The 23,217-nt window shown below is 48.6% G+C and overlaps 1 protein-coding gene across 1 annotated transcript in view; it reads right to left on the bottom strand.

The window, feature by feature from the left end:
- Positions 1–22,464, bottom strand: part of LOC122375026 (heparan-alpha-glucosaminide N-acetyltransferase-like) — a gene marked incomplete at its 3' end in the record, with an annotated part of 88,945 nt that extends 66,481 nt beyond the window's left edge. Inside the window, exons 1-3 of the mRNA XM_043354167.1 lie at positions 22,449–22,464; positions 18,274–18,401; positions 17,927–18,039 (exon numbers count right to left, since the gene is read on the bottom strand). Of these exons, the coding sequence (XP_043210102.1) occupies positions 17,927–18,039; positions 18,274–18,339 (179 nt within the window). The remainder of the gene's footprint in view (positions 1–17,926; positions 18,040–18,273; positions 18,402–22,448) is intronic.
- Between the last annotated feature and the right edge of the window lie 753 nt (positions 22,465–23,217).

Here is a 23,217-nt window from a genome sequence, read left to right as displayed (position 1 = left end):
CAGGATCATCAGTGGCCAGCCGGGTCGAGATAGCGTCCATCAGCTCAGAGATAGTCGAGTCTTCGATGACGTCATCCCAGCCGATTGTCGCCTCGTTCACCCGGCGCTTCAACCACGCCACCGCGGGTCGCAGCCACCCGCAGACCGGCAGATGGGCGACGAGACGCCCGCACCACGAGAACACAGCCCGCCGCGTCACACGGGCCGGCGGGTCACCAACCGCGTTATCCCGCGACCAGCGGAGCGTGTCACCACCGTCACCCCCCGGTCGCACCCGCAAACCCAGTAGACGGGCCCCGTCAGCTGCCCGCTCTGGCGGCTTACATTCTAGCCCGTACTCAGCAAAGTGCTCAATTACCCTGTCCGCACTAGCGACATCCTCATCAACAAGCAAATCATCAACGTAGGGAAGCACCGCTCGCTGAACACTCGGGTCCTGCTCTAACACAGTGCGAACCACAGCCTTCATCACTTGGGGACTGACGTTAAGTCCGAAACCTAAGCGCGTCAAGCAGTACCGCCGCCCCTTCACAACCACAGTTTGAAAGGGCCACAGCTGCTGATGGACATGGAGCTGTAGATACGCCTTCCGCAGATCGACCACCGCCACTTTCGTGCCATGACGCCGCCACTTTCGCAACACGTCCGCACACACATCACTGTCTGCGGTATGGGCGGTTACAAAGTCATTAAGTTCTCGAAAGTTCATGACAGGACGCACTTTTGATTTGTTTTTCTGCTGGACGGCTAAGAGCGGTACCAGCCCTCTCGGGGGTCCATGCTGCTGCTCGTCATGAGGCACCAGCCAGCCCCTCTCGATCCAATCGTCCAGCTCCGCGTCGTACTCGTCTCTCGCCGCCGGCGGCACCGCGTACTCAGCAATCGAATTACTGAGACAATCAGGAATCCGTCCACCGTCCCACTTCCACGCCACTGTCCAGCGCCGCGACTCCGAGTCAAACCGCACAGTAAAGTCCGGTGCATCCACCACCAATGGTGCCCGAGCGCCAGCAGCACAAAACCGGGCCTCGCTCGGCGACAGCACGGTCACCCCTCCCAGCGCACCAATCCCAGACATGCCGAGCACCATGTCAGCACCGAGCGGCCGCTGGTCCACCACCAACGCCTCCAACACGGCGCGCCGGCCAGTCGGCGTCTCAACCTCCACACTGCCGACCCCGCGACAGAGAAGGGATCCACCGCTGATAGTAGTGACATCGACCCGCCGCGGACGCCACCGAGCACAAAACGGCGCACAGATGATGGTGTCCGTGCTGCCCGTGTCGATCAGTGCCCGGCAGATCCTGCCGTCCACCCTCAGCTGCATGACTGGTAGAGCGCCGCTCAGGGCTGCCTCGGAGAGGACACCGGCGCTGGCGCGTCCTCCCCTGCTTCGTTTCCCCTCAGACGGCGAGGACAGGCGGCAGCGAGGTGTCCCGGCTGCCCACAGCTCCAGCAGCACCGCGGCCCGATCAGTCTCCGATCCCGCGGCTGCCGCCCTGGTGTTGGCTGATTTCGCTGCGCCGCGGCAGCGGATGCAGAGGCACGCTCGTCACTGAGAAGCGCTCGAGCCCTCGTTAGCACGCTGGCCAAGTCCAGTCCTTCAGCCCGAGACCCTGCTCGGAGCGCCTGGCGCACGGCTTCCGGCAGGCCGGCCACGAAGGCGCAGCACAGTCCACGCTCCGGCATGCCTCCGAATAGCGCCGCCAGACGTCTGAGGTCCGCTAAAAATACATCCGCGGCCTCGCCCGGTCGCAGACGACGCACAGAGAATGCTTCATAGGCTGCATGCTCGTCCATTGCGAATGCGGTGAACAAGGCGTCACGCACTGCGTCCAGGGAGCCTCGACTAGCATCCGGAAGCTGTGACCAGACAGCGAATGCACCACCAGTGAGCCGAAGGGGCAAAACGGACATCACAGGCACACCGCGCAGCTGGCACAGAAGCTCAGTCCGCTGAAGCCACTCCACAACGTCCGGCGTCCCGCTGAACTCGGGAATTAGGCGTGCATCGAATGGTGGTCCTGCGGTAACGGCTGATGCCACAGACGGCGGCGTCGGGGCCCCGGGCGACATCACAGGGGTCGCCCCCAAAGCAGGAACGCACGCCGTCCCACCAGAAGTCGCGATGGCAGCGACGGTGCTTCTCGAAGATGACATAGCTGTAGATGTTGCACCGCAGTTCATGTTGCCGAAATAGCTTGTTGTATTCACGCTCAATGCACTCAGATCAACCAGCAGCACAGAGCAACTAGCAGCACACCCGCGCACAACGCTCTCGCTGAGCCCACTCACCGCCCGAGCCGCCAATCGCCCCGGGCCGCAGTCACCGCACCAGCGCACGATCCTGACACGGGCGCGCCCAGGCCCGGCTGTTTCGGGGTGCATCGCCAACTATTTCACAATCATATATTTAGGAATACATCCATAAAATGGGTTTTCAGCGTTCCACGTCATGTAGCACAAGTAAAAGCATTTTCCTATCAATCCACATTTGCATCACCCTTTAAAAGGCATCTGCGATACACTTTTTAAAGACAGGAAGAGACGCGTTTCTCGCACTCAGCGGTAGCCTATTCCGCGCTCTCACCGCCCGATTGAAGAACGACCGACGCACAGTGGCCCTTTTTTAGAATTAGCACGCATAAATTCAAAATATTTTTCTCTACTTTTGAGTAAAAAGCAGTCTAATCGTGTGCAAAACATTCCAAACTATCCGATGGTGCCATTTTTACCTCCTAAAAATAATTATCTTTGGTAAAACTGACCGCAAAATCGAAGTTTGTCGAGAGGCGCGCGGACACCACCGGCGGACCCTAAAAAGTAGGGTGAGATGAACATCAATTTGTAAGGCTTTCGGTGAGAAAATATTAAAAATTAGTGGCATGACTGTGAAGCTGAGTTTACGTAGAAGCCCTAGAAACCACAATTTTCATTGTATAAACTTAAATAGACCACTTTTGCCGAATATTGTGGACACAATAACAGGACAATTATCAACTGGAGATGGCGGCATACATATGAAGCTTTATGTTAAGTAGAACACTCTGGAACATGTCGTATTATACATCGTTCGAATCGCCGATCTCTTCTGACCATGTCCACCAAAGGGCATCGCGCCATTTTGCGCCATTTTGCTTCTACGGTGGATAACGTGAGCCAGTTCCGTCCACGAGCGGCTGTGGCTCCTGTTCGATACGACTAAGCTCATTGACCTGGCTCGAAGCTGGTGTCACCTGGTGTGCGCCTAAATGTGGCTTGACTTTTGCCATAAGATGTGCTTATTGAAATGTCATGTAGGCATAACGCTGTGCTCAAGAAAAACTGTCCGATTTCTTGTCGCGTTTGATGTCCAAGCCGCACAAGTCCCGTGGTCGGCTTAAGATCTAACGTCAAAAGCGCCTATGTGTTTGTATTGTTCGCGTCGCGCTGACCTTAGTTGCTGCCTGGCCGGGGCCGACTAACGGTGGCTGGCAACAGCTGTAGATGCGGTCACGTGACGCCCTGGGGCGTCCTGGCGGTCAGTGCAGCGTGGTCGGCTGGCGGGCTCGCCACACTTGAGTTCGGAGCGGCCTGGGCCGGCGGGCGAGCCGTGCGAACGTGCGCCAAATCTTGGGCCGAGCGGCCTGTCACTGTTGGGCCGAATCTCCTTGGGCAGTTCGTTTCTTTTCTTCTCTTTGCATTGGCAGGGAATACGTCCTTGATCACGTGGTGATGTCTAGCACCACTTTCAGGTAATGTGGGAATTAATGCGTGCTAATTCTGAAAAAGGGCCACTGTGCGACGGGCAAACTCTGTGCGGGCCCGCGGCACCTCCAGCTCGCCGTCACGTGTCGCTCTCGTTTCACGCACAGACACATCAGAGCGGTGGGTGATGCGTGAGCGGAGAAGCTCAGGGGCGCTCTCGACATGGTTCAGGTTGTACATGACGCACAGGTCACGCTCAGTTATCATGTCCTCGATCACCCGCCATCCAAGCTCTCGCAGTGTCCCGGAAATGTGTTCACGATAGCCAAGACCAGTGACAATGCGGGCGCCAAAATTCATGCATCTCTGAAGTCTGTGTTTTTGGGTCTTTGTGCAGCTTCCCCACACGCACATGCAGTACTGCAGATGAGGGAATACCAGTGCCTCGACCAACAACTGCTTTGTCTCACGCGGCACACGACGCTGCATTCTGGCCAGCCCTATCAGAATGCAGTAACATCGGCGAGTGATCGCAGCCACATGCTGCTCCCACGTCAGGCACGAGTCGATGTTGACGCCTAGGACCCTCGCCGACTGCACTGGCACGACTTCCGACTCGCCGAATTTGACGGTGAAGTTGACATTATCATTTTGGCGTGAGGATCTCAAGATAAGCAGTTCGGTCTTCGAAAGGTTTATCTTTAGCCTATTTTGCGTGAACCAGCAGAGAGCTACAGACAGGGTTTGTTCTACGCGGTATTTAAGCTCTGACAGGTTTCTTGGCGAGTCTGAATCTATAAACTGGGCATCGTCGGCGTACATAACAAGCCTCCCATGCGGCACGTGTTGTGACAAGTCATTGGAGAACACCAGGAACAACACTGGGCCCATCATGCTGCCCTGCACCACCCCATGCGTCACCGGCAGCTCAGCACCCGATCTGACTGCGTGCGGTCGGAAAGCCATGCACGGAACCACCGGTCATCAATACCGTACCACCCCAGCTTCTCCAAGAGGCGACCATGCTCGACGCTGTCAAACGCCTTGGAGGTATCAGCGGTGACGAGTGAAGTCACGCGCCCTCCGTCGATGTTATCGGTGATGTGACCGACAGCATCGAGCAGGGCCGCCTCCGTGGATTGGCCGGGGCGGAACCCGTACTGCTGCGCACAGAGGATATGATGACCGGTTAGATAGTCCATCAGCTGGGTGCACACGACGCGTTCACAGAGTTTAGCGACCACAGACAACACTGATATAGGTCTGTAGTTGCTGGGATTGTCCTTATCGCCACTCTTTTGTATGGGGACAACGGAAGCAGCTCTCCATGACGGTGGTAACTCGGCCCGGGTGATGCTGCTGTTGATGACGTGAAGGATGTGCGGGCCGATCACGGGGAAGGTCATCCGAAGCATGGCGATGGTGATGCCGTCATCTCCGCAAGCTTTGGATGGGCTAATGCGCTGGAGTGCCGCGGACACCTCCGGGAGAGTCGCCGGCCGGGGGCTGAAGGCGCCGCTGATGACTCGTGGCGGGCGTGGCCTGAGCATCTCTCCGGTGTCCGCAGCCGCCAGCTCCTCTGCGACTGTCGAGCCCACGTCCGCAAAGTACCGGTTCAGCCGGTCCAGCCAGCCGGGCTGATGGTCTACTGGGCTGTGAGAATTCGGCTGGGGCTTGCTGGAGGAGACGAGGAATCGTCGAATATCCTTCCAGGTGGTGGACCTGGATTGTCTGTATGAGGAGCGAAAATACTGAGAGCAGGCGCGGCGCTGAGAAGCCTTCACTGCGTTGCGTTTGATCCGGAACTCGCGCTCTGTCTCCTCACACGGCGTCCTCTCCTTGTCCAGGCGTGCCGCGTCTCTCGCCTCCATCGCAGCTGCAACGTCCTCATCGTGAAGCCACGGCTGCGGTTGGTGGCGAGTCCTGATCTGCCGGACGGGCATGTGTCGATCAATCAGCGGCGTCCAGGCTGACCTCCAGGCGTCCCACTTGGCTGCCACCGTCTCCGCCTGGTAAACGGGGGTCCAGTCGGCCTGCAGCAGGTCCAGACACAGGGCGTCCTGGCTCAGGTGGCGGGTGGACCTGATGGTGACGGTCCTCGGCTGACGTCGGCTCTTCACGCCAGCGACTGACGCAGCGATCAGGTCGTGGTCACTGATGTTGGACACCAAGACACGCGGATCGGAGACGAGGTCGGGCCTGTTGGTGATCATGTGGTCGATCAGACTAGGGTTAGGTCCAGGCCGGGTGGGTGTCGTAATCAGCTGATGTAGTGAGAAGTCATGGAGCAGCTGGCCATACTCTCTGACCCCCGTCTTGGCTGGTTGGTTGACATCGAAGTTCGTGTCGCCTAGGATATAGACCGGCTTCTCCTTGGAGACGACATAAGCCAGCTGATCGTGTAGGTCTTCGATGACTGGAGCCACAGGTCCCGACGGCGGCCGATAGATGGCGCCAAAGATGATCTGACGTCGGCCGGTCAGCCGAATCCATACGGTCTCCAGGGCTGAGCCGGCGGACGGCACAGTCAGCAGCTCCGTGGACAGGCTACTGCGGTGGAGAATGGCCACGCCACCTCCACTGCGTCCCCGTCTGTCCTTCCGCGTGACCGTGTACTCTGGGAACACTAGTGTGCAATTATCCATAGCTTCCGTCAGCCAGGTCTCGCTCAGGCAAATGCGCCCAAAGTTAACACTCATGCGTGATTATTCAATGGGCTCAGTAAGGCCCGAAAGTATAGCTCAATTTCGTTTGTTTGTTTGTTTATTCAGTATATTGCCAACGGGATAAGGCCTCCCACTAATAGGCAAAGTCATCCGTATAAAACAAATTCATTGTCCTGTCCTGTTGGTTTTAATCTTGCGAGGTCTTAAAGTTGCATATCTTCTGAAAGGCACCTTTATTGGGAATGGAATGGCAAACAGAAAGTATGCCACAACCTTACTAAGGTCACAAAAATGCCATTTACAAAAACTCTTACAGACACCATGTTGAAGGAATGGTATTCTAAATAAATGTAGGAAATCAACAATGTTTTCCACACTTTTCCACTCCGAAATATATCCTATCAAATTCGCCACTTTCTCCTGCACAAGTTAACGCCTAGTTTGGCTGCCGGAACTTGCCTGAACACGGAATATTCACATTAGAGTATCTTAACACCCCATTCTAGGAGCGCTAGGGCAAACAGCACGATATAGGTATGTTCCGGACAGAGGCGAATAATTTTACTTCGTAATTTATACGATGCATATTTTCTGAGACACATTCATTAGGAATAGGATGACAAGTGTAAATAATACATACCGTAACCTTATTAACCCTTGCACTTGTGGGGAGGGGGAGGGGGAGGGGTCGGATAAAACCCTATGGTTTTCCGGCAATTACTCGCGCAAATAGCGGCCGATCGCGACGAAACTTTCGGTGACCTGGAGATCATCAATTTTAAATCTAACCTGAAACTTTCATGACTCTGGCCCAACTGACCTTTGACCTGTGGCATATTTTCGAGACCATGTTTGGCCGGAATCGTGATTCGGCGTATGCCAGTTCACATTATCCGCGGTTTCCAGTCTTTTTGTGGTTTTAAACGCTCAAATATGTGAAATGATGTTGGTGCCATGCATTATGGTGGGTGATAAGGTCGCGTGAAGGTCAAGTCAAGGTCATTGACCTTTGATGACCTTGGTTCACTTTTTCGGGTTTTACTTGTTTCTAGGATACTTTTTGGCGCTGATTTCGAATTTAGCAACCATTTGAATATTTACGAAGTAGTTCTGGTGCCTTCGTACCATGTTACGAGGCTATCAGTAGTAGGTGACACCTACTATGAATGGCCGGCAGGACGCCTAATGGTTGATCTAACCTGACCTGACCCGACCTGGCCTGAATGCATAAAGACATCGTCTGTGATCAAAATTAGCATGAAATTCGTGATCAGCACCCCAAAATACCCCGTAACACCCTAACTTTGCGAAGTTTCTAGAGGTCTCGATTTCCCAACTTTAGTTGGGTCATTAAACTGACTTGGAAAGTCAACTAATGGCCTTGGACTTTGAAATTGGATATATTTGGCCTCAGTTCGTCATAGGCAGCACGCTTGATTTTTCCGTGAAGCTCTAGCTTGATCAAGGGCCAAACGGCTGAGCCGGGGGTCCAATTGAACCCCCTATACTATGTTGACTATGCACATTTACAGGTAAAATTCTCACCAGAACACACCAGCCAACATCTGTGCACAATCTGGCTACAATATTACCTATGGTTTGCCCTCTACGAATAAATACGTGCTAGATCGGAAAAATCCCCACTGTGCGGTGGGCCGGGCACGCGGTCAAACCGCCTGAGGGCCAGGTCGCCAGACTAGTGCCGGAATGTCCGGAATTCGGACCGCTAACCCGAAAGAACTGCCTTTTTTTGCAAAGCCATCAGTTATGTGTTTCTGTGATATATGTCTATAAAACATTAGTCGTATCCACCAATACCCTGGCCTTTTTGCCTTTGTGACCCTGCCGCAGCGCTCGCCGGTATGTCACAGCCGCAACTAAGCGCAGTGAGATCATCGGAAAAAAGCTTCATAACTTGCTTCGTCGCAGGTGGACGCAGCTAAATGACCTTGTTTTGGTCAGGCAAATATTGGGGAGCAAGGTAATACCAAAAATACCGGGGGGCATTGGGGGCATTTAGTATTGCTCTGTATTTGTAAGTCTCTTGAAGCATTGCACACACATCTGTGACATGGACATTTAAATTAGCTGTGACAGTAAACAAGCAATGACACAGCTGACGTCTGACTTTTTTGCATTCATCGCATTGCCCAAGCTTCAAATTATTAGTTTTGACCAAATATTTCCGTTTAACTATTATTTGGAACCGCCTATACTCGGATAATTCCAACGTCCCTTTTCTCTCCGACGTGGACAAGGCAATGGCGCCCCATGATATGTGTCAGTTTGCGATGAAATATTGGGTACATGTGACATTTTTGGCAAAAATTACTACTGTGTTCGCAAAATATGGACATTTTTACGTTGTTTGCGTCACATTTCAAGCCATTTTGAGAAAGTCACCTAAATCATTTTTGGCGTGCTAAATCGTGCATCGGACCCATAGTGCACTGGGGGGCTATTCATAGCCCCCCTCCCGTTTTTCTGCAATAACTTCCAAACCACTTGACATATCGACGCCAAACTTTCAGTACCTTCGGCTGCATCAATTTGACACCTTGTGTCAAAATTGGAACTTCGTAGCTACCATAGGTCGACCGGAAATGACGTCAGAGTGACGTCATGTTCGGCCGATTTCGACGCAAAACATTGAACCACGGCAATCGCTCCCAAAAGCTCAGTTTTTGAGCTAGATCCCATTTCTTTGCATGAAAAGACTCAGAATTGACTGCGCTATCAAACTGTTATCTCGAATTTCAAAATTTTGAAAATTTCGTAATGTTTATACAATAATATTCAAAATTTCTATTTTAATATTTTTTCAAAAAGTTTTTGAGTTTTCGAAAAAAAAGGAATATATATGACAGAACGCATGCTTATGACTAACTCCAGCAAGTTTTAGCTAAATATCTTCAAAAATGGCCAGGTTTTACGCATTATTGCAAAAAATTCACAATTATTAATTTTTCAAATCAATTTTCAGCACGTATTTGACATCGTACACCAATATAAATAGCACCATCGTGTTCCTGAGCTCAAAATGCATCTACCTTATTTACAATAGATACCTTTTTTGTTGAAAAATTTAAACTTCAAAATTTGACCTTTTTTACCTGAAAGTGACCTGACCTAAGCTAAATTCGACTCTTTGTTTTGTTTTTGTTGTTAATTGGGGCTTTAGGGCGCGCCGACTACTTAGGTCATTTTGCGCCCATTAAATTCGACTCAAAATGACCTCGAATGACACAGACATCAAATTTGAAATCTCTGGCCTAAATGGACCATAAAACATGTGTCACGTGACCGACGCATGACATCATATTTCCGTGACCTGTGATGACCTGAACCTGACCGACCCTGACCTGAAAATCAAAGTACAAGTTTGGTACCCTCAAGGCATCTAGAGCATCTGTTCACGAGTGTGTAAACCAAAATTGAGCCTGATCTGACTTGTAAGACGGCGGCCAGAGCCCAAAATGAGAACAAGCCAAAATGCTAATAATTCTTACTTTGACCTGACCTGTGACGTCATCGGTGACCTCCAGGTCAATGAAATTGGGTTTCGTTCGACAGTTTTCCGGGGTTATCAGACGCCGTTTGAATTATGACGATCGGCCCAGTAGTTTCGGAGTATGGAGAGAGCCCCCCCCCCCCCCCCAGTAGGGCGTGTTATACGCAGACCCCAGTGGGGCGCGGGTTAACCCGCGCGGGGCTGCGGGGGGTAAATTTTACCCTACCTCGCGAATTTTTGCAATATCTCAGAAACGGCGGCGCCCAGCGCCGCCAAACTTTCAATACCTTTTCTTACATCAATTTCACACGTTTCCTGAAAATTTGAGCGAAATCCGTCTGAAATTTTTTGAGAAATTGACGTTTTAGTGACGTCATGTTCGCCATTTTCGCCTTAAAAACGGCAAAATTTCGAATGCCGCTAACATCTTCATTTTTAAAGGAATCAAGACGTAACAAAAAAGGTTATACGTAGGGGAAGGTGGGGTAAGACGGACCAGCTAAGGTTTGAGGCCGCATATCTTGCTACACTGCTCTCGTACTTCATATTATTTATAGTCTTCCGAATGCTCAATCCTTCCTCTGTTGATATGTGTAAAGACTAAATTTCAAATTAAAGACATCTAGGCGGTGGATGGTCTGAAAGAGGGACATGTCAAAAACTCAGACAAGAAAAAACGTGGGGTAAGACGGACCACCCAGCAGTGCCTGCTATCCGTTCATGTGTGTTACACTTCTGCTCTGTACTCTTATAAGAAAAAGTAACCAGAATGGTAAAATAACAAAATGAGCCTTTATTCTTTACTCATGTGTGATGGAAGTTCAGCTAAAAGCTGGGAACATGTGTGTTGATAGTCGTTTGGCATGAATGCATGCTAACTGAGCACTTGCATGCATGGCTCACATGCAACAAAGACTCCTTCCTGAAAAATTAGCTTACTTAAACTTGTGTCAATGTTTTGAAAAAGAACTTTCCATATGCAGGGTACAATGGACCACCACAGGGTAAGATGGACCACAGTGGTCCGTCTTGCCCCAAATCTAAATTCTGTCATTATCATGACGTATATGTCAAATAGCCCAACATTGCAAAACCTTGCCTTTCCTAAAGTGTGACTATAACTAAGTTTATAACTTTGTTCTTCACAGTTAAGTGCAAAATAGAAACTAATCATGCAAGAAAGGCGCCGTAATTGAATCACCCGTAGACCTCTTATATTAGATCGGTTTAACGAAAAACAACATTTTTCTAAATAACTCAAAAGCTATGCATCCTAGCAGCATGAGCTCAAGGTGGCCATTGTTACGAAGGAAAACAAACTTAGTGAGTGCATAAAGCAGTATATACCAGCAGCGGTTCAGCCGGGAGGGCTGGTGGTCCGTCTTGCCCCGCTGGGCCGTCTTACCCCACCTTCCCCTAATTCTACTTTGTCTATCAAATGGCTATCTCGGTTTTTTGAAAATTTTGGATTTTGGCCCAATTTTTTTCTTAAAAAACTGACTTTTTTGGGAAAATAATTATAAAATCAAAAATTTTGAGTTTATCGAAAAAACCGGAATATATGTCAGAGAAGCGGTCTATGTGCACCTACATACCAATTTTTAGAAGAATCGGTTCAAAAATGTGGGAGTTATTCAAAATTTTATGACGTTACGACACACAAAAATTTTGAAAAATGATTTTTTGGACGTTCTAGACCTCGTGCGGAAACAAAAATAGCACCATTCGATTAGCCGTGAAAAACTGCATCAGATAGACACCTTTTTAGGCCTTAACAACTAACTTCAAAATTTGATTTCACTTGACCTGACCTTGACCTGACCTCGACCTGAAATTCATCCAGAGGTAGTCCATATCACTTATTGAGTGTGCCTATTGAATTCTATGAGTAAAATGACCATAAAACATGTGACACACATGCCCTTTTCTATATTTTGTTTTTGGTGACCTGACTGGAATGACCTGACCTGACCTTGACCTTGACCTCTGAATGATATTGTATGCAACGAATATTGTCTTGGTAGCCTAAAAACACGTTTTGGGCAATCAGTCTCAGTCCATGACTCCATTCTTCGGCAACTACGGTGCAAGGCCGATACTGTAGAAACTTGCAATTTGTACCATTGACCTGACCTTGACCTTGACCTCAAACTTTAAATTAAGTTCATGTTTTTAGTTGTTCATGATGAGATCTCTCGATTGGCGTTTGAATTTTCCAAATCGGTCCATTAGTTCGGGAGGTAACAGGGGGGTAAAATTTACCCCCCCCCAGCCCCGCGCGTTCGGCTGGAGACCCCAGCCCCGCGCGGGTTAAATGTCTAGACGTTTAACAAACTGTTAAAAGTCTAGCAGACATTTCGTCTAGTCTGAAATACGAGAGGCGTTCAAAAAGTTCTCGGACCGACCATGAAGGAGCAGAGATACGACGTCGACTTATCAGACCAAAAATGTTCATTTAGTCAAATAACCAGCGTTAAGACAAAAACATTTCGCGCAGCGCTTCGCGAGAGGCCTCAGGGTCTCCATAACCAAGTGGGTTTTGGACCCATCTGGCACGTCCAAGACGGCTGCTTTTGTCTCCTTGCTGTCAGCGAAGTTGCCATTGCTAAGCAATATCCTTATGTAGGGGAAGAGGTGGCAACCAGATGGTGCAAGGTACGGAGAAAAAAGTGGCTGTGACAACAACTCGAAGCCACAGCTCACTGCTTCACTGATAGTCACCCTGCTGATGTGTGCTGGTGCGTGGTCCTGGATCAGGCGCACACTTTTTGTCAGCTTCCCTAGTCTCTCCTCAATATCTGCTGCTCGCTGCTGTTATCGAAGGGAAGTGTAGTATTCATCATCAATTGTGCGCCTCTGTTTTAGAAAAATGACGAGCAGAGCCCCGTCAGCATCCCAAAATGCAACCAATGTCACCTTGCCGACTGACTTAAACACGTCACACACATTTGGTGGCCTTTACTCAGTGTGCTTCCACCTGTGCAACTCGGTCACGCCCTTAGGGTCAACGTGTGACACCCACAATCCCTCCACGGTAACAAGTAGTTCAATGACCTCTTTTGGATCTTCGATATAGAGGCAAAATTTTCGCGTTACGTCTCCTTTCCAGTTTATGCCTTTCCTCTGAAGTCAGCAAACGGGGGATGCATCTTGCAGGCAGAGATCTAAAACATATTAATACGCTGTTGAAGAATGGCTTTGAGGAACCTGATAGACACCTCGGCTTCTGCTGCGTTGTTCCAGACCAGAACATTTGTCATTTTTTACAAAGAAGTGCTTATTTTTCACATTTTCTTGAGTCAATGCTGTTGATGGCTGGCCACTGCGGGGGTGACCATTAATGATCTGTTGACCAAAATTGAACAGAGATGCCCACTTTTTGACGCTATTGTAAGAATGGCAAACCTCAACATGTGTTGGCACTAGCTTTTCGTGAATAACGTTTGGTGCATTTTTCTGCAATACATGAACCAAATCACTGTTCTCTTCTGGGCATCGCCCATTTTGACCGGGAATGGCAAACTACAGGGTGTTTCACTAAAAGTGTCAAAAAGTAAATGCTTATTAAAGATATATAGAATATGCAAATCACGTGGCTGCGCACGTGGCTTTGTTGCCAATTTTTGGACATTTATTATTTATCCATTTAAGATATATTTTACACTCATACGGAGCGAGGGCAGGAGGCCAAAGTTACTAGTCATTTTTCCTTATGCAGAACAAGAACAGTTATTTACACCGCAACAGGAGGGGTGAATTACACTTATGTACATTTGGTGCCATCAGAAACATTGAAACCGTATGCCGACTTTTCAGGAAACTTTTTACTCTCTCACCTCGCTACGTTCCAGATTATAAAAGTTTCAAAGGGCTTGTTGAGAGGTTTAAAAGGGTTCCTTCGATGCCGGTTCCAGTCCAAAAAATGCGGGGTTGCCCCCACCTCTCGGCGGAAACCGTTGAGAAGGTCAGGGTCTTTTTGAGGGGCTTTGTAGATAACAAGAAGCTAATTCCAACATCAGAAATAGCCAGGGCCTTACAAGTTATTAAAATCAACCACTGTAACGGCTGTAGCCACCAGGAACTGACTGGACCAGAAGCTCCTGGGCCGAATAATCAGCTGCCTCGCCGCCCGCCCCTGGCCAGCGCGAAGCCCCGATCTGTCACCGCTAAGCCTCTGGTTTGGTCAGTGACTCAGTAGCTCTCGCAGAGCTGAGGAAGACTCAAGTCGCATCACTTCGGGAGCTGAAGAGCACAATTCAAGGCTTTGCCGACAGTCTGGACGCTGAAGATGAAAACGGGCTGTGAGGCACCTCCGGACACGTGCCGAAACGGTGCATCAAAAGAAGGGGCAGATGTGTGGAATAGGTTTGAGTGACGGTGATATCGTTTTTATATATTCAAATGTCCAACAATTGCGGATAAAATGATATGCAAGTTTCCTTAGAAAACATTGTTATTATGTGCATTATGACCTTTTACTTTTTGACACTTTTAGTGAAACACCCTGTATGTTACGATTAATTAGCAGCCTGTACCAATCACAGGGCAGATTGATTGATAGCTACGTAAGTGGACATCCCAATAACACATCATTGAACACACCGCGTTGCAGGCCGAAATTCCAACTCCTTCATGGTTGGGCCGGGGACTGTTTGAACGCCCCTCGTATGTCGTATTTTTTACATAAAATGTATTTTCTACCTTAAAGCACCCGAAAGATACCCGCGGTACGGGATAAAATCAGTAAACCGCTCGTAGGTAAGGCGAGACGTTTAAAGGGAGATTATGAGCTTTCTTTTTTCTTAAATAAAAATTACTCGACATCTATACTATTTCTACTGTAGTTTCTATAAAATATGAAAATTTCCTAGCACATTTTCGTATGTGAGAAAGGTTTTTATTTTTGCAAAAAAGAAGCAGTACTTGCAGTACTTGTAACACCCACCGAAATGCGTTGTCCTTCTCTATAAAAAAGTCGCAGTATATGGCGCTTTTGTTTCAAACAGCGACGCTTGGGTTTTTGTTTATGTTATCGCCTTGTCGTTGCTTGGTTGTAAGGATTCTAATTTGAATTAGAGTCAATTCGGTTTAGAACTAATTAGATTCTAATTCGGGGGTACATAGTGCCTACTCTTCTTTGTTTCCAAGTATTATTTTGCGCCACAAATGAACGGCATGCGCCAGAATCGCAGCCAAATCTTGCGATTGCGACTACGAAATTCATTATTTTGGCCTCAGAGCCTGAAGCGAAAAATACAAGCATATTTATTTCAAAAAGACTTCAGGTTTGTCGAACGGTGTTATGAGAATTTTGATAACAGTACTGCATAAGTTTTTCAGTGATGCCGCAAAAGTGTTGTATCTATCTTCTTTTATTGTGCAGTCGGCGGGACCGATTCAAAATTGAGTCGTTGCTACTAAAATAGCAGCATATGGCGACAGATGATGAACAGGAAAAATAGTTGCGTAAATTTAGACATAAACCACCCCCAAACCATGAATATCTTTTGAAGGCACTATAGACGACCATTAACTAACTAGATGTGATGAAGATCAAACGTAATGAATACGCTCATTTTACAAAATTACATGCAAGTACCAAAAAGTGATGTAAGTACTTATTCAACGGTCATTTTCAGCGCTCCCCGCTAACGTGACTTCAAGTTGAGATATTTGCGGCAAGGTACCGAATTGAGCAAAATGGTTTTAATTTACATTATAACTTGTTGTGTTTTGTCAGAAAATGGTCCTAACTCAGATTTTGTGGAAAAAGGTCATAATCTCCCTTTAAAAGATTTGTTCTACCTACTCGCGGTTTAATCTATATTAAAAATCCTAAAAAAGTACCCCGCCGCCGTGTGCGACGTAGTCACTTTGTAGCGCTTATTGCGGCGGCGTCCGTTGACCTGCGGCCGTGAAATTTTACAGCGATGTGGGCCACCTTTACACGTAGGTCGTATTAAATTTTGGGCATGATGCGGCCGGGGGTGCGCCCGCGGCGCGTGCTCGCGCGCCCATAGGGTTAACATTAGAATTGGCAAAAACACGCTATTGCTCGGGAACGGTAAGGGCTACGGGGGTAAAATTTTCACGGAAAGTCGGATGCGTGCACCCATTTGTCGTATCAACTTTTCGAGGGTGCGGGTTCAGCGGTGTGCACGTGGTGGGGCCGCGACCGGCGCCGAGCAGAGGGCACGTGCTTTAGGCTCAGTTGTTCGCTTAAAAAAACTGAGTGAAAAGCATTAGAGCCGGCAGGTCATTGACCTTTGACAACGAAGGCCGACACAAGGCACCGCTCGCCAAGGGGATTCGCCAGTAAATATTATTCATTTGTTTTTGCAATATCTCAGCCGTTTCTGGGCCGATTTAGCTGAAACTTGGACTGTCGGTGGTAGTGTAGTGTAGGGTAGGGTAGGGTAGGGTAGGGTAGGACTAGGGTAGTGTAGTGTAGTGTAGTGTAGTGTAGTGTAGTGTAGGAGTAGGGTAGTGTAGGAGAAGGGGTAGTGTAGGAGTAGGAGTAGTGTAGGAGTAGGGGTAGTGTAGGAGTAGGGGTAGTGTAGGAGTAGGGGTAGTGTAGGAGTAGGGGTAGTGTAGGAGTAGGGTAGAGTAGGAGTAGGGTAGAGTAGGAGTAGGGTAGAGTAGGAGTAGGGTAGAGTAGGGTAGGCGGGCGTGCGTGCGTTGCGGGCGTTTTTTGCGGCGGTATTTGCGTTTTTTGCGGTGTTTGTGTTTGGCGGCGGGCGGGCGGGCGTTGCGGGTGTTTTTGCGTTGTCTGCGTTTGGCGGCGGACGGCCGTTTTTTGTGGCGGTTTGCGGCGGGCGGCCGTTTTTTGCGGTTTGCGGCGGGCGGCCGTTTTTTTGCGGCGTTTTGCGGTAGCCGGCGGCCGGCCGTTATTTGCGGTGTTGCGGTTTGCGGCGGGCGGCCGTTTTTTGCGGCGTTTCGCAGTTGGCGGCGGGCGATGCGGGCTTTTTGCGGCGGCGGTGTTTGCGTTTTTTTGCGGTGTTTGCGTTTTGCGGCGGACGGGCGTTTTTTTTGCGGCTTTTTTGCGTTTTTATGCGGTTTTCGACGGGCGGGCGATTGTTTCTTTTTTGCGAAGTTTGCGTTGGCCTTTTGCGCGTTTTGCGGTGTTTGCGTTTTGCGGCGGGCGGGCGGCTTTTCACAATTCAAGTCCCAACCTTCGGATCCGCAGTGCTGTTCGACAAGCGCTGCCCGGGCCCGCCTTACAGTTTAATTAAAAACAGCTACCCAAATCTACCCAAATAATACAGATAAAAATACAAGTCAATCACCCAAACTAATGCACCCGTAACATAACATAAATCAAAACATACAGTTATCGCGTAAACCTGTACCTCTAGTATATAATAAATGATGCCCTCAATATTAGATGATAATGGTGATAGGTATATTAGATGAAATTAGATGACAATGGTGCTATACAAAACGGGGTTTTGGATAATTAATGTAACTGCATAACAGTGAAATGGAGAGCAAGACAAGGTCAAGATCAATCAGACTCCTCAAGACAAAGTCAAATTTGTTACTGATAAATGCTTTGGAAATTTTAAGTAAGGTAGTTAAAGTATGTTCTCCAGTATAAAATGAGTTAAACATTGATTTACATTTTACATGCTTATGTATGTCTTGCAAAGTAGCTTTCTTTGCAAGATAATTATCCTCATGGTTTTGGAATTTGCTAACACTGATGAGTTGCCATTTAACCTTGGCAGACTGATGTCTTTGATATCACAGTTACAGACTGATGTGTGCCCCATTTGTTATGACATCATCATGCATTGGGGAGAAATATGTCATGATTGCCATTTTTTCTTCATCGAATGTCATTTAGCAAATCAAGTTTGAGTTCAAAAGTTTATCAAAAAATATTTTCAAATCTATTATGGCAGCAGTTGATTTTCATAACACCGACAAAATACCAAATGCTTTCGGTACCTATATAATACCGAACACCGAACCGGTACTGGTTCGGTATCGTTATACCGAAATTTTGGTAACCGATTGACACCACTAATCGGCATATAAGCGCGTCCCGGCCGCCACTCACCCTCTGAACACATCGAGCGCGTGCAGCCGGGCGCGCCGCCGCTCGGCGCCGGCCGGTCCAGGCGCCTGCTCCTCGCTCACCATGGTGGTCGACTCCTCTGGGTCACCCAGGTCCTGCGGCGGTCAGCGGTCAGCGGCGGCGGTCAGCGGTCAGCGGCGGCGGTCAGCGGTACCTTCGGCCGGGTACGCCAGGGCTACTTTTATTAAAATTAGTCTGAGAGCGGCCGCGTTTGTTTTAATAGACGAGCCTGCGTTTCCATGTGTACGTACGTGTGCGACCCCTGTGTGTGCCGTGTCTAGTTTTCAGTGTGTGCGGTCAGCTCGGGGCGGCAGTGTGACATCTCTTACCCTGCGCAGCAGCGAGGACGCTCCCACCAGCCGCAGCACACGCTCCAACACGTAGTGTTCTCTCATCTTGTTAATGCTCTTGATAAGTAGAGTTATACCAATCAGCGTCAGCACCGCGAGTAAAAGCGCTGCAAAACAAACAAAACATACAACATATTATTAACCCGCGTCCCACTGGGGAGACTATTCATAGCCCCCCCCCCCCTCCCGTTTTTCTGCAATAACTTCTAAACTGCTTGACGTATCGCCGCCCAACTTTCAGTACCTTCCAGCTGCATCAATTGGACACTTTGCGTCAAAATTTGAACTTCGTATCTATCAAAGGTCGGCCGGTAATGACGTCCAAGTGACGTCATGTTCGGCCGATTCCGACGCAAAACATTGAACCACGGGAATCGCTCCCAAGAGCTTAGTTTCTGATCTAGATCCAATGTCTTTGCATGACAGGACTTTGAATAGACTGCGCTATCAAACTGCTATCTACGATTTTCAAAATTTCGAGAAAAAAAACTGAAAAGTATTTATATTAAAATTCAAAATTTGTCTTTTTATCATTTTTTCAAAAAGTTTTTGACTTTTCGAAAAAACGGATATATATGACAGAACATATTCTTATGACTTACTCTAGCAAGTTTAAGCCAGATATCTAAAAAAAAAAAAAAAAATGGCCAGGCTATACGCATTATAGCAAAAATTTCACAATTCTAAATTTTCCAAATCAGTTTTTCAGTACGAATTTGACATCGTACACCAATATACCTAAATAGCACCATCGTGTTCCTGAGCTCAAATTGCATCCGATGGACATGTTTGTTTGTTTAAAAATTTCAACTTTAAAATGTGACCTTTTTTACCTGACCTCAGCTATATTCAGATGAAAATGGCCCCCAATGACAAAGGCGATACCGAATTCGAAATCTATGGCCTAAATGGACCATAAAACATGTGTCACGTGACCGACTTATGATATAAGATTTCCGTGACCTGTAATGACCTGACCCTGACCTGAAAACCAAAGTACAAGTCTGGTACCCTCAGGGTATCTAAAGCATCTGTTCTCGAGTGTGTAAACCAAAAATCAGCCTGATCTGACTTGTAAGACGGCAGCCAGAGCCCAAAATGTGAACAGCCAACAACCTAACCGGTCTACAGGGCACGGTTCGTCGGAAGGTCATCTCAGGCTCAAAAGAAACGGTATATACCATTCGAAAGATGACGGTGAGCTGAATCCAAAAATGTATTATTTATCCAAATCGATCGATGGCCTTTTTTGAAAATTGCGTTTTTGTAAAAACTTTATAATTTTTTAATCAACGGGCTGTCCCGGGCATTCTTGAAAAAATAAACATGTTTTTTCGAGTTCCAGTGAAAGCTGAACGCCAAAAGAACAATATTTAGCGAAACAATATTTCCTAACATTAATATGCGTCTCCCGCAGCCGACAATAAGGCGCAATCACACAGCTCAATGTCACGATGGACCAAAGCCAGCCACACAGAAGCGTGAAATGACCCTTATCGACTCACAGCCCCGGCGCTCTCGGCCCGCCTAACCGGCCACGGAAAGAACGTTCGGCTCTCGTTCTGCTAAACAAATGTCATATTTGTCAATTTAACTGTCCACATCGCTATTAAAGTTATTCAGGATACTTGTGAAGAAAATTCATTGTTCTGCTTGATTTACAACATGCTTTAATTTACATTTTTATTATACATGTTTTGTTCCATCCAGCTGCGCTCAGTGCCCGCGCAGGGGAAAAGAGCGGGGTTTCACTGTCAGAGACAGAGGCTGTACTGGTGACAGCTGCTCGGCCGTGCGACCGGTCAAAGGTTACCCTGCCCCACCGGGCGCTACCCCCACTCCACCCGAGCTGAGGCCGGTGCAACCTCTGACATTTCAGCGCGGCCAATTTTCCTTATATGGGCATGATACCAAGCTCAATTGAGCAAAGTGGACATGAACAAATGTAAATTAATGCATGATGTGAAGATGACAGAGCAATGAATTTTCTTCACAGGTATCCTGGATAACTTTAATAGCGATGTGGACAGGACAGTTAAACCGACAAATATGACATTTGTTTAGTAGAACGAGAGCCGAACGTTGTTTCCGTGGCCGGTCAGGCGGGCCGAGAGCGCCGGGTCTGCGAGCCAATAAGGGTCATTTCACGCTTCTGTGTGGCTGACTTTTGTACATCGTGACACTGAGCTGGGTAATTGCGCCTTATCGTCGGCTGTGGGAGACGCATATTAATGTTTGGAAATTTTGCTCCGTTAGATATTGTTCTTTTGGCATTCAGGTTTCACTGGAACTCAAAAATACATGTTTATATTTTCAAAAATGTCTGGGACAGCCTGTTGAATAAAAAATTATTAAGGGTTTACAAAAACGAAATTTTCAAAAAAGGCCATCGATCGATTTTGATAAAAATTACATTTTCGGATTCAGCGCATCGTCAGCTTTCGAATGGTATAAATCGTTTCTTTTGAGCCTGAGATGACCTTCCGACGAACCGTGAGGGATGATTGCTGGGCGGTTCGTGGCCGAGCGGTGGTTTGTCGCAGCTGCCGGACAATGGTCACGTAACCACTTGACCTTGAGTTGGCACCTGATTTTGTCGACAGATATTGCGCTGTTAATACATGCATTGGCGCAGCTTATTTTAATGCAATATTTTAGGTTCTAAATATTGGGCATGTTATGCTAAATGATGGGTACCTAATACAGGAATAATCTTTAATATAGTTACATAGATAACATGAGCCTGGATTGGACACGAAATCTGATAAATGCAGAATGGGGCCGAAAATTTATCAGCAGGATAAGAAAACTGTCGGACGTGTTTTTGGATCGTCCCGTTATCTTTGCCCGTTTCGTGTAGTCAGTTTTGTGCATAAATAATGATATTGCCAGGCTCGTAATTCCACGTAGAATAATTTGGTGATATTTCGAACGTCTGAATATGTAAAGTAATTAAGATACAAGGCTGTGAAAAATCTAATAGTTTCAGTAAAGTCCATAAAATTTGAGTAGACGAGCCTGGCCCAAAGTGCTCGATTTTTCAGTGTTGATCGCGTTCATACAGTTTAGCACTCCCTTCACTCATTAAGCACCAGAGGAGTAGCTGATCCTACCACTTATGAAACGGCTAAAAACTACTATGCATAAATGGATAGCGATTCCGACTCATCCATTGAGGGCTTTGACCCCAGCAGCGGAAACTGGGTCACTGCAAACGGCAAGAAACCCTCCAACAGAATAATAGACACATCAGTAAGTCCTACCCATAACTCATGCCGCAAGCCAGTTCCTGTACCTGGGGCCAGTAAATCTGGCCAAGAAACTACAATATCGCAAAATTCCAGTAACCGACCTACATGCCCACTCTGTGGAAAAACCGGCACCAGGAAGCGGTACATGCAATGTGCAATCTGCAGTCGTCACTGGCACATGTCTTGTGTCCGTCTCGACACGGCGCAGGCGAACGCGCTCCACCGCTGGTGGTGCCCGGACTGCCTCAAGGACGGCTTCGAGACTCCATCCAGCCCGGAGCCAGACCCCAGTCAGCCGTCCACTCTGACAGCGCCGCAACAGCCGGAGCCTGACGTAGACCTTGGGCTCACCCTGGCCGGCCTCAGGCGCTCCCGTCCAGTAGTGCGGAGAATTCCCAAGGAAGCCCGGATCCCCGCAGCGGACGCGCTGGCGACTCTGATAGAGAAGGCCGTCATAAGCAGCGAGGTGGGGCCGTGGGGCAAACTTATGCGATTTCCAGTGCGAGAGAAGGGGCTAATAACAAGTCCAGTCTCACCGCGAAAATAAAGCGACAGGTAATCGCTTATATCGACGAACGGCATGAGCCACCGTTGCCGTTCGAAGTGAATAAACCGGAAAAAAATAAATCGACGAACGGACTGACCCATCCGAAACGGATTCCCATCACTACGACGAGACGTCTCTGAATGCGCCGAAAACTGTCGCCAAAGACCGAACAAAGAAGGACAGGTCGAGCGAAAAATGAAAGAACGCTGTGGAGTCAAAGCTGTCAGAAGGAGACGTGAAAGGAGCTATCCGGCTTCACTCCTCCGCTAATGCGGTTGCCCAAAACACAAGTAAGACCACCGACGCCCTGCGAGCGAAACATCCACCAGCCCCTGAAGACATCTGCCTGCCATCACCTCCGGACGACACGACTCAGCCGCTGCTAGCTTCCTGTGCTGATGTCCAAGCAGCAGTAAAGTCATTCAGCACGAGCTCCAGCGCGGGACTGGACGGACTCAGTCCGTCTCATCTCCAGGATCTAGCGGGCTACACATGCGGGGAGGCCGGCAGAAGGCTCATCACTGCTCTGACCCGCTTGGTGAATCTGGCCCTGAGCGGAGACATTCCCCCCACAGCCCGAGAGGTCTTTTTTACCGCTTCTCTGCTGGCCCTTGAGAAACCATGCGGTGGTATCAGACCTACAGCCGTCGGCTCTTCGTACCGTAGACTCGCCACCGAGGTAGCGATTCGGCCTCTATGTTCAGAACTCGGAGAGAAGCTGCGGCCCGTCCAGCTGGGCTTTGGAACAACCGGAGGATGCGAAGCTGTCGCACACGCCACCTGACATTACGTCAAGCTCCTCAATGAAGAGGAAGTCGTAGTGAAGATCGACACGCGCAATGCTTTTAACAGCATTCGCCGCGACCACTTCTTGGCCGTGGTGAGAGACAGCGCACCCTCCTTGTACCCGCTCCTGTGGCAAGCTTATTCGTCACCTACGCCTCTCTACCATGGCACTGCGAAGATTATGTCGGCCGCCGGCGTGCAGCAAGGCGATCCATCCGGTCCTGCAGTCTTCGCCCTGGCAACTCATAGCATCGTTAGCTCCGCTACATGCTCTATGAATACCTGGTTTTTAGACGATGGCACCCTGGGAGGGAACAGCGCCGACGTATATTCTGACCT

This window comes from Amphibalanus amphitrite, unplaced genomic scaffold (assembly GCF_019059575.1).
Source record: "Amphibalanus amphitrite isolate SeventyFive unplaced genomic scaffold, NRLGWU_Aamphi_draft 001760F_arrow, whole genome shotgun sequence".
In the NCBI taxonomy this organism is placed as follows: domain Eukaryota; kingdom Metazoa; phylum Arthropoda; class Thecostraca; order Balanomorpha; family Balanidae; genus Amphibalanus; species Amphibalanus amphitrite.
The sequence above is the reverse complement of the archived record's forward strand: the minus strand, read 5'-3'. Positions and strand labels throughout refer to the sequence as shown.